The 12595-nt window shown below is 39.0% G+C and overlaps 1 protein-coding gene across 3 annotated transcripts in view; it reads right to left on the bottom strand.

Moving 5' to 3' along the window:
• Nucleotides 1-7944: 7944 nt before the first annotated feature.
• The window catches only part of LOC110678918 (putative mediator of RNA polymerase II transcription subunit 26), a 57980-nt gene continuing 53329 nt past the window's right edge, over nucleotides 7945-12595 (bottom strand). For all 3 annotated transcript variants that reach the window (XM_021852551.1, XM_021852553.1, XM_021852552.1), the window contains 4 exons: nucleotides 12457-12578; nucleotides 9250-9346; nucleotides 9012-9184; nucleotides 7945-8951 (listed from right to left, as the gene is read on the bottom strand). In XM_021852551.1, coding sequence (XP_021708243.1) covers nucleotides 8774-8951; nucleotides 9012-9184; nucleotides 9250-9346; nucleotides 12457-12578 — 570 coding nt within the window. In that variant the 3' untranslated portion in view covers nucleotides 7945-8773. The remainder of the gene's footprint in view (nucleotides 8952-9011; nucleotides 9185-9249; nucleotides 9347-12456; nucleotides 12579-12595) is intronic.

Below are 12595 nucleotides of genomic sequence, written 5' to 3'. Positions count from 1 at the left end.
TCGCTTTTGTTTCTGTTTTATGAGCTGACGAAATATCCTTGGATAAAACTGAAACGACAGTATAATTGACAAACTAAAAAGGTGTGAAAATGCAAGTATAATGGCGAAAGCATTACGGCGAACGGACGTTAGGTGATCTCGAAAGGTGGATACATCACTACGATGAACACATGAACGATATATACAGAAGATCACAACAGCGTTGTGCTACGTCATTACATAATAGGGTCCTAAAGCCCTGTCCTGATTTCAGTGCCAAACGCTTAAGTTTAAGCCAAAAACACATGTTTACTCAATTTTATAATGTTTCTGTTGGTTTACGTTCAAAAAACATTTTTTATGTTTTTTTTAGATTTTGTCACACCCCTTGGCTTAAACTCAAATTTTGAGTGTATTTTGTATTCCGTGTCCCTTCCGAAATGTCAGATACGAACAACCCCAGTATCAAAATTAAAACCCCTGTGGTGTTTTTGTTGACTCAGCGAACGTCAAATATGATCTCAAGTGTCAAGGTTCATTTATGGACCCAATTTTTAAACTAAAGTTTAAACATGATATAGCCGTTATTTGAGCGGGAAAAAATGCTGAAGTAGTTGAAGTAACATGCTCTTTCGTGTTGTTAAATAAAAAAAAAGATTTTGTTAAAAATTTTAGGACCCAATTCATGATTAGGAATAAAATACAGTGAAACCTCCATGAGTCGATGTTCCATGACTCGATATCGACTCATTGAATCATACTAGAAACAACATTTCATGGTTGCTAATGATGGTCCCTCCAAACAGCTTTCCAAAGCATTTCTGTTCCATTACTCGATATTTCCATGAGTCGATGGTCCCTTCAGATATCGACTCATGGAGGTTTGACTGTATATGCTTTTTGAAAAGCTTAAAATCAGCAAGTTCTCTTTTCAAAAATAGTAATCGGTCATGATCCTATGTCAATACCCAGAATGGTCCAGTATCCCAAATACCAATTCCCCGAATGAACTCTAACCCCGAATTTTATTGCCATGAAAAATCCAACATGAAGATTCGATAAATGAACACCACACATAATTTTCTCTCATAATTACGTTGAAAATTCTTCCGGATTCAAATAATTCAAGGTCTTCAAAATGTTCCAAACTATTCCAAAATTGACATATTTTTTACACAATAATAAAATTTTCTGGGCAAATTCTGGGGCTGCAGATTCTACCCCAGTATTTGATCATAAGACCTGTGAAAATCCCTGAAAGAATTCTCGAAAAATCCAGCAAGTATACTTAACAGTTTTCTTTAAGGTAATTCAGAAAGTTTTGGAAAAAAAAAATCTCAGCGTTAAGCGAAGTAAGCACTTCAACAGAAAAGTAATCGCCTATCTCGATGCGTGGGGAATTTCTTGCAAGAAATAGTCAAGAAAAGCATTTTTTTATTGTAGAACGCAGTTGAAAAAAAAAATGTCTCTTCAAATGGAGCTCACTGTATAAAATTTCTTGGCCATTTTTTCCGCAGAAAGTTTTACTTTTTTGAGCGGAACAGAAAATATGATTTCCTGGACCATTTCTGAGAAGAAATTTTCCACGCATCGAGATAGGCGATTCCTTTTCTTGTCAGTAGCAAACCAGCCTTAATCCGTTAACGCTCAAGGTATCTCAAAATTGGAATTCAGCTATGTACTGCAGGTGAGGGGTCATTCATAAATTACATCAGGTACACAAGAAGAAAAAGAAGAAGGGGATTTCAAGGAAATGTGACTAACCATATAAAAATTGAAATACATACAAAAAGTGTGATAGAGAGGGGGAGAGAGGAGGACGGTTATGGCACAACTTTGCGAGACGTACCCTGATAAAGAAATTGAAACAAAGAATTAAAACTTCAGAGGTGAAAGATGCATGCCAGCACTGCATCATTCAGTGACTTCAATTCAATTTTCTGCTCTAAGTAATGTGCAGACATACATACATAACCATACATATCCAATTATGCACACTTACACCCTTTATACCAAAAATAAAATAAAATCTTACGCCAAATATTTTGAGATATAAGCAAATACTATGATTGTCTACTAGGGCCACCTTGGAAGAGTTTTCCAAACTACTATGTTTCTGGGCGAATGGATCCCATTTAGTTGAACACTTTTGATGAAGACACCAATTTTGAATCTCATCACTGGACTGAGATATAATACAATGTTTGACCACTAGCGCCATCTTGTGAGTGTTATCCGAGCTAATAAGGTTTTGGGCGAATAGGTCTCATTTAGTTGTTCAAAATTGTCCAAGACACCGACTTTGTATCTAATCACTTGACTGATATATAAGAAAATAAAGTTTTTGCACGCTAGCGCCATCTTGGTAGTGTTTTCCGAACTAATAAGGTTCTATGTAAATAGGAATCATTTAGTTGTTGAACTTTGTCGAAGACACCAATTTTGTATCTCATAACTGGACTAAGATACAAGCAAATAAAATCTATGCCCACTAGCGCCATCTTATGAATGTTTTCCGAACTAACAAGTTTTCGCGACATTTGTTGGCGTATGTGCGCCACCTGATGAGTTTACTCTGAATTAAAATAGTTACCAAGTGGCAGTCCTGTGATCAACTTTGCAGAAGACAGTTTTCTCCTAAACCTATTTATTTTCATGATATTTGAACTACAAGCATCTTCTGTCCTATTTTTAGGACGCTGGGCGGATATGGGCTAATGTTATGGAAGATCTCATGAATATATTGCGTGATTCACACAACAATCTTTAAGAATTTCTAATTAAAATTCAGGATGGATCCAGGAAGTATGGTACAGTCTGAAACATCCTGTAAGATCTTTAATACAATTTTAGAGAAATGAAAAGAGTAATATCTTGGTTATCCTTAAAGTAATTTAAATCTATTGAAACATATTTATCGAAATCACTGGAAGAGTTTTCGAACAATCCATTGAAAGAATTGTTGAGGAATTGTAATTGTAAAGATTTGTATGATATATTCTTGATTAAAACCAGAGGAAACCTTAGCTTTGCAGAAAAATACGTAAAAGTTCAGATTCTTGAAAAAATGCAAAAGGCTTTCCCGAAAAATTATGGAGGTTTCCATGAAAATAACCCTGAAAACTTCAATGATGAAACTTTCGAAAGTAATGTATGATGTGTAAAAAGATTCTTCTTTTTTTCTGGCGTTACGTCCCTACTGAAACAGAGCATGGTGCTCAGTATTTTATTGATCACTTCCTCAGTTATTAACTGAGAGCTTCCATTGCCATTTGACCATTTCCAAATACGTATATCTTGTGGCAGGTACGAAGATAGTTTATGCTCGAGAAAATTACGAAAAGATCCTCGACCGGCGGGATTCGAACCCACGACCCTCAGCTTGGTTTTGCTGAATAGTTTCGCGTTTACCAATAAGACGGGGTAACTTTGATTGTTTTTTGGAAGAAAATCTGAATATTTCTTCATTTTGTTTAGAAGATTTTGAATTTATATTTTTAAAACTAGTACCGGTATCTCAGTTATCGATTGCAGTTGAAAGATTGAAAAGTAGATGGAGTACCTTGTACCTTTTAATTCCACTCTAATGCTTATATTTGACAGATACGCGTATTTCGACTACCACTTGCAGTCTTCTTCAGTGTCAGTTACTCGTATCTATCTTAGCTCGTATCCACTACGATACGAGTAATTGACACTGAAGACTGCAAGTGGTAGTCGAAATACGTGTATCTGTCAAAGATAAGCGTTTAGGGCGGAATTAAAAGGTACAAGGTACTCCAATCTACTTTTAAGTCTCTCTATTGAGATTCTGCTCAGAGGATGACGGGGTTGGTGGTCTAATGGCTACCGCTACTGCTTCATATGCAGGAGGTCATGGGTTCAATCCCAGGCCCGTCCCTTTCCTCGTACTTTGTAATTATATATCTCTCACTTGCTTCTATCTTCCATTCTCCTCAATCTATCACACTCACACCCTATCCGTTCATAGCAAACGCTAGAACCAGAGACGGACGAGTTCCCTACGCTTTCACTCTACCATCATTATAGCACGCATGCATAGGCAGTCTGCTAACCAAAGAGCAAACCTCTCTGCCATACATTTCCATACCCATACACTCCAGTTCATGCGTAGATGCAGTGGTATATACGGTCTACGTGGGAGCCAGTTTAATGCATCATCAATTCCTCCCCCTTTCCCTCATTGGTCTGCATTCTGACGTGGCAGGCGCCATTGTTGCCTAAAAATAGAAGATCACCAGCACTTATACACTGAGGGTGTCTGTTAGTCCCAAGCAGTCATTCGGTTGGTTCCTTGTGTAAGTGCAGCTGATCTGGAGCGATACTGGAGTAGCAACTACGGGCGGCCAATCAAGCTCAAGCTCAAGCTCTATTGAGATTCTGCTCAGAGGATTCGAATGGACTTATAATTATTCATATAATCGAAAGTCTATTTTCGGTTTTGGGATAACTCTAATATTGGGTATGCAAACACATGAGAATCGACAACCAAACAACTGTTTGGCATCATTGCAGTTCAAAAAATTGATTTGAGTATGTTAATGAAGAACGTGGATTAGATGTTGTTCATAAAATAACAGAGTTTATTGAAAAATTCGCGTGTTTAAGTTTTAAGATCTAAATGCAAGACAAACATCATTATAAGTATGTATGAATTGGTATACAATAATATTTGTTAAGGATGTCGATTGATATTTACGTTTGGACATTTAATTCAACATAAGCAAAAGATTTTGGAATATAAACAAGCATTTTTCGAACAAAACCGAATGAGTTACTTAGAGCAAATAGGGTATTGTATACCTCTAGGCGTTTAACATTATATGGAAATTTCTGACTTTGATTACCAAAATGGCCCCAGTTTGTATAAATGATTATCGCTAAAAGATTCGGGACCGGATTCATGTTATACTATTACTAAACTGTCAGAGATAAGCGACGAACCCTTCAAAATTTCATCAAATAATGATCGTAGAACGGTAAGGGTTTCCAAAACGCTAAAATCTCATCGATTTCGAACGTATGTTATCGCTTCCAACGAAAATAGTTCTGACATGAAGTGTCATACTTAGTGTTGTAAGCAATCACGTCAACACGTTTTCGCTGATATTCGACAGCGCTTCGCAACCCGAGCGATCAAACGAGTGTCGGAAATAAAAATGTCAATTGGCTTGTTTAGGGGTATCTAGATTCTTACATATTCTTAATCTACGTTAAACGTTGAACTAAAATCCAAAGTTTCACAATTTTCCGTGACCTGAAATTATTTTTTAAACACGTTTGAAATTAGTCTGGAAATCACTTTTGAAACACCCCTTGGTAAATTTTGCTTCGGGACAAGCTGTCTTTTTTTAAAATGAAATGCCATTGAGTCGACGGATTGAAATCTTTTTCAATCATATTGATATTGAAGTGCAATAAAATCGTGTTATACAGGTCGGACTCGATTATCCGGGATTCGATTATCCGGAATTTTAGACTCGATTATCCGGAATTTGTTTTTTAATGTTCTTGTTTTTAAATTTTTATGCATAAATCTGAGATAATTTGGTATTGCAATATACAATATGAATCGTTTTGCATTTTAGAACGTATTTAAGAAAAGGTGGGTTAGAAAAAGTGTTTTTTGTGTATGCTAGCCAAAACATTTTTTTCTTACTTGTTTTTAATTATGAATCGTGGTTTACGGCTAACCAGCCAAGTGGAAGTTTAACAACTACCGAAAAGCTAAACATTACATATATTTTGCAATTGGATTAGATGGACAAATTGATGTGAAGATTTGCGAAAAAATTACACGTCTTCTCAGTGAGAATCGAACTCACGACTCCCCGATCTCTAGTTGGGGCGCGTTACCACTACGCCATGAGAGGACTCATGAACGCAGAAGTTAACCTGTATTCGATTTCAGCTCAATAATCACGTGGTCCTTTTTCGCAAAGTGCACCTCTTTCGGAAGAATTAGATGCCCATCCAAACACAACGCTTTCTATATATATCCAATGCCTAGCCCGGAAGCGCATTACCGTGTAATATAAAAAATCATACCTTTTGTATTTTTCTACGATCGACCTATCACAAAAAAAGAGCCTGGTGCTATCAAAATAATTTCAAACCTGTTTTCCGTTAGTTACACAGAAAACAAAATACGCTCCGAAAAAAAATTGAAAATTTAATATTTTTAAAAGTACCGCAAAAATTTAAATTTTTATTATTGCCAAAAATCAACAACCAGAAAAGGCTTCAAAAAAAATGAAAAAAGCTAGGGATGTTCAAAAATAAAAATTATAAAAATCAAAAACCAAAATTCAAAAATTCACGAATAAAAATAAATAATTGGCCAGAACGTGTTTAGAACGATTTTAGATAATGAAATATAATATTTAAATCAAAAATTTGGATATTAGAGGGTTAATTTTTAACAGCAATTGAGGTCTTAGCAAAGGAAGACGCGACCCATATTTAAGGCTAATAAAATTGGTTTTTATCCACACGGTTTACGTTGTACACATTCAAACATGTCGGAAAGTGTTTCTATTCGCCCCATTTTACGGTATTTAAGTTCTTTTATCAAAGACATCATTTTTTTTCTTAGTGATTCGATTATCCGGAGGATTCGATTATCCGGAGTGAAAAAAAAGCGATACTCCGGATAATCGAGTCCAACCTGTACTTAGAAAAATGTGCTCTTTCGATCAAGCTACAAAAAAAACTGTGATTTTTACTTCACTAAACAACCCAATTAAATGCCTCTGACGTTACGGGTTTGTTTGTTTCTGTCACTTTTAGTAATAGACGCTACTTTCATTGTATGTATGTCACATTTGACATGACAGTCAAGATCAAACTATCCGTGTCGTTTATGATCCAAAATGTTTAAATTCTATGCAAAACCAACGATTTCTGCAAATGTTTCGTGTCAGACAACATTCTATTGACAGTTTTTTGTGTTTCTCAATGTTCATTCTACCGCTCGTGCATAAACATAAAATGACAGCTGGCCATGTCAACGAAACGAACGTCGCAGAAAGTGTCGAATGTTTACAGCATACTCTTTACTTCTGCATTCGTTTTTTATAACTAATTAACAGAAATTATATTATTTTTTTTTGGGACGGTCCTGGTGTTGTGGTTAGAACACACGCCTCTCACGCCGAGGACCTGGGATCGAATCCCATCCCCGAGATAGTTACTAAAAAATTCAGTGATGACTTCCTTCGGAAGAGAAGTAAAGCCGTTGGTCCCGAGATGAACTAGCCCAGGGCTAAAAATCTTGTTAATAAAGATAGAAAAAAAGTGTTATTTCGTTTAATACGTTGTGAGTCCGCTACTACCAAAGTTACCCCGTCACAGGATAAGCTTTGATAAGCGATTCATAGTCTAATAAATAAACAAGTATTTGTGAGATATAAACATGCTTATAATCATACTATTTTTAATTGATATAAAAAATTTCAAGTGAAGAAAAATTTCCAAGTAAAAGAGTATAAAAATAAAAGTAAAAAGAAAAGGGCATTTTGAACAAAAAATGTAAAACACGAATTAACGATTAAATTTGCAGTCATATTTTACAGATTTGAAATAAAAGCATGAAACGAGCTCACCAATTGATACTTCATCCTTGACTGAGCAGCCACAAACCATTTTCAGCTTCACTTAACGCATACAGACTAACTGAGCAAGAAACCGTTCTGGAGACGCGAGAAAAGGAAACCGCACCGATGATACAAAAAAAACGGACACGTTTTCTTGGACTTCCCCGAAGCACTCACTTTTTTAAGGTGCACTTGTTCTCCTGAAAAAGATGAATTTGCTGTTTTCAGGTCCCTCACTGTAACATGACTAACCTCCATTCCGCTGAATGGATCGTCAACACCGTGTAATTTTCACTCACCTCGCTTAATTCTAAAGGAATTTCTTTCCCATAAAAACATTATTACGATCAAAGTTTTATTCAAGTTCTGTATTATTTCCCTTTCTAATGCTTACATACCTTCTTCGTGTGCCAATAATTATGCAATAAATGTCTACAACGCGCACGCGTCTACCTCCGTTGCTATTTTCGATTCAAATTACAAACAATGCACTAATCTGACTAAAAACCACACGGCTCGGGCTTGCAGCAGTAATCACAAATCTTCCCATCAAGCAATCCTGTGTTTGTGCTTGTTCCAAGGATTCAAAAAAGAGAAGGAAATTCATTTCTGTTTCTCTGAAACAGATGCTCTTTGGGCTAAAAGAAATTCTGTGTAAATTCGCTATAAACTTAATTAAATCATGTTGTGTCGAAATTCAACTTAAACTAACAGTTGCAATCGAATGCTGCATGTGCCTGTTCAATTCCAGAAAAAATACAATCATTATTGTTACAATTTTGTCAGTACTTCTCAATCACTTTAAAGATCCCTCACGTGCTCCTAAAACTCTCCCTAGAGAAAGGTTCAAATAAATATATCTCCGGCGAGAAACGCAGAGGTTTTTATACATTATCAATCGTAATTCATATTCTATGTTGATTCATATACGAGTTGGTTTACTATCCTACAATGGGGGATAAATCCTAGCACTCATCTGTCTGCTTAGTATTGTGGATTACCAATTTTGTTTGCTCATGTTAAGTTAAACACTAGATGGTATAAATATTTTGATTTATCATCTTCAGATTTGGCTGAATATTTACACTATTTGCACTTAAAATACTAGAACGGGATGATACGTGCAAACTTCAAAGTCCATTTCATATGGAGAGCGATCACTTACCGTAGACGGGCGCCTAACGCCTTTTCAGCAAATTGGACAGCGTTCGTATGTGCTTGACCAGCTCGGATTCCATGTTAAACGCTTCGGCATCTATCAGTTCCTTCAAGGTGCCCAAGTTCGGCATGTGGTCGATGTCCTTGATGTTCAGTAACTTTTGGAATACTTCAGTCCAGACGTGCTTCTTGAGATATCTAAGGATAAAGAGTTCGGAATAAGTAACTAATCTTGTGAAGGGTTTACCCAAACACTACCTTGGCAGTTTCTGTTTGATGTCCCAATCGGAATCGTACTTCTTCGTGAGCTGCATGTACTCGCCGAACAGCATCACGTGGATCGTTCCCGCCACACAGAACAGATCCGTTTGGAATGACCACGGTCGGCCCTCCTGCATTTCGATGCACGTGAATCCATCGGTTTGTATGACCTGAATTTGATCGAAATGTGTTATTTAGATTGTGGACGAAATTAATATGGGTAAAATTTACGAACCTTTTTAAATTGCCGCTTCTTTTCGAAGAAATTCATATCGATGGCACAACCAAAATCAATCAACCGAAGCGTCGGTATGTCAGATTCTACCGTTGGTCTGAAATGTGGAAAAAGGTATGAATAATATAAGCGAAATACTTATGTAGCTACATAACGGAACTATGCATTGATACAATAATTACATTGAATGCAGGATAGCAAGATCTGACACTTAATTACATAAGGGGCAGATTATATCGTGCAAGTACCATATTATAGACAATTCCATAGTTCCAGGAAACAGTACCGGGGCCTTCCCTAGCGGAGTGATTAGAGTCCGTGGCTACAAACAGAGCTGCGACAACACACACGAGCTAGGAACAGCTGTGGCCGATCAATGAGACCGACCGACTATTGGAAAGTTCAGCGCCCACCAGATGACGAACGAAAACGGCCTACGACTAATTGATTTCGCCGCCTCCAAGAATATGGCGTAGCACCTACTTCCAACGCAGCCTGGGTACACCTCACTACAGCAGACAGAATCACAAATCGACCACGTTCTGATTGATGGACGGCACTTCTCCGACATTATCGACGTCCGGACCTATCGTGGCGCTAACATCGACTTTGACCACTATCTGGTGATGGTTAAACTGCGCCCAAAACTCCCCGTCGTTAACAACGTACGGTACCGACGGCCGCCCCGGTATGACCTAGAGCGGCTGAAGCAACCGGATGTCGCAGCTGCATACGCGTAACACCTCGAGACTGCACTACCGGAAGAGGGTGAGCTGGACAAAGCCCCTCTTGATGACTGCTGGAGAACAATGAAAGCAATCATCAACAATGCAGCTAAGAGTTGACGGAACGATTAGTTCGACTAGGAATATAGGCAGATTCTGGAGGAGAAGAATGCAGCCCGGGCGGTCATGCTGCAGCAAGGGACTCGGCAGAACGTGGATCGTTATAAACGGAAACGGCAACAGCAGGCCCGCCTCTTCTGGGAGAAAAAACGCCGCCTAGAGGAGACGGAGTGCGAGGAGATGGAACAGCTGTGCTGGTCTCAAGAAACAAGTAAGTTCTATCAGAAGCTCAACGCATCCCGCAACGGTTTCGTGCCACGAGCCGAGATGTGCAGGGATAAGGATGGGAGCACTATGACGGACGAGCGTGAGGTGATCGAAAGGTGAAAGTAGCACTTCGCCCAAGTAACCGTGGAGCATTATATCATTGCTTATATAAAGCAGCTGCATTGTCGTAAACCTACCTACCCGAACTACTTAATGCAAGAATGTGTATAAAGCGACCAAGCAATTCATAAAGTAATATTAGTGCATTGATACATTTGTAATGTAGTGTTAATGCTCTATTGCCTGACAGCTTTTAAAATTTTCGAATAAAAGCAATGTCGCATCAGTATTGTTGATATGCAGTAGAATACGTGCAGTGTTAAAATGTTTGTGGTTACTTTGGCGACGCCTGAATGGCCTGAATGGCGCTGAAACCACAGGCAATAAAGATCGAGACAACTGAGGAAACCAGCCCCCACTTTGAGGGAGGTTAAGGATGCCATTCACCAGCTCAATTTCAAGGTGGCATACGATAGTATCGACCGCGTAGAGCTATGGAAAATCATAGACGAGAACAGCTCACGAGACTGATAAGAGCGACGATGTGCTTAATTGTGTGAAGCAGTGCTGGGAATGGTAATAGTAGTAGGCTTGACTTTTCGCGAAAATCACGTGGCTCTCCCACTACAGTAGTTCAAAAACGTGAATCTCATCAAGTAGCCTCTGTTGGGTGCACGAATTTTCTAAATCATGAGTGTCATTGAAGGCTCTAAATGCGGGAAATGCAGCGGGAAATAGAACATTTTTCTACAGTAATTTCGGGTTGCCCTTAGCAACGGGTGTTTTGCAATTTTCAAGGCATTTGCCTACAGCAGCGATGGGCGTGAGTTTCACTGGCTTCGCTGACTGTGATTGGCTTTGTTTGGCTACTGTAGAGTGAGTTTCAGATTTTTTCCCAACCCTGGTGTGAAGGTTTCAGGCGAACACTCCAGTTTGTTTGGATCCCCTGGGGACTACGAAAGGGTGATGGACTTTCGTGCCTGTTGTTCAATAGAAGGTGTTATGCGGAGAGCCGAGGTACGATTTTTTCGAAATACAGTCCATTTGTTTGCTACGCGGATGATATGGACATTGTCGGCCGAACATTTGAAAAGGTGGCAGACCTGTACATCCGCCTGAAACACGAGTCAGCAAAAGTTGGACTGGTGGTGAATGCATCCAAGACAAAGTATATGCTAGCTGGTGGGGCAGTGTTACAATAGACGGGGATACGTTCAAGGTGGTCGACGAGTTCGTCTACCTTGGATCCTTGCTGACGGCTGACAATAACATTAGCCGTGAAATACGGAGGCGCATCATCAGTGGAAGTCGGACCTACTATGGCCTCTAGAAGAAGCTGCGGTCAAAAAAGATTCACACCCGCACCAAATGTACCATGTAGAAAACGCTCATAAGGCCGGTAGTCCTCTACGGGCATGAAACGTGGACGATGCTCAAGGAGGACTTGCAAGCACTTGGGAGTCTTTGAACGTCAGGTCCTTAGGACGATCTTTGGCGGTGTGCAGGAAAACGGTATGTGGCGGCGAAGGATGAACCACGAGCTCGCCCAACTCTACGGCGAGCCCAGTATCCAGAAGGTGGACAAAGTTGAAAGGATAGGATGGGTAGGGCATCTAAATGCCAGAGAGAAGGCGTGGAGCGCAGCGAGCTAGGTGGGAGGATCAAGTGTGCATCGATTTGGCGAGCATACGGCAGAACCGAGGATTGAGAGCTGTGGCCACGAACCGACTTTTGTGGCGTGAAATTGTTGATTCAGTGTTATCTGTTTAAATGTGAACTAAATAAATGAAATGAGTTGAGGCGTAAGAATATATCCATTAGGCGCGATTATATAGATATCTGATGTTGACCATTTTGTACGAGAAAATGGCTTTGGTGTATTATATATATGTTTGGTACTGTATATCATGTGGCAGACACGATGATATTTATACTCAGAAAAGTCTAGCAAATGTCCAAAATGAAAAGATCTTGTACCGACGGGTAATAGAACCAAGACACTTCAGTATGGATTTACTTTGTAGCTGCGGATGTTATCACTAGGATAAGGTGTATAACCTGACCTGTTACAGTAGTTTTTGATCAATTTACTCACATTTGCATCAGCAGAAAATTATCCGGCTTGATGTCGGCATGTACGATGTTGCATTTGTGCAAATAGTCCACAATTGCCAGGATTTGGCTGCTGAAGTGCATGACCAACGATTCGTGCATTACCTGAAACATTCAAAAGG

This window comes from Aedes aegypti, chromosome 3, assembly GCF_002204515.2.
Source record: "Aedes aegypti strain LVP_AGWG chromosome 3, AaegL5.0 Primary Assembly, whole genome shotgun sequence".
In the NCBI taxonomy this organism is placed as follows: domain Eukaryota; kingdom Metazoa; phylum Arthropoda; class Insecta; order Diptera; family Culicidae; genus Aedes; species Aedes aegypti.
This window is presented reverse-complemented; position numbering and strand designations above follow the sequence as displayed.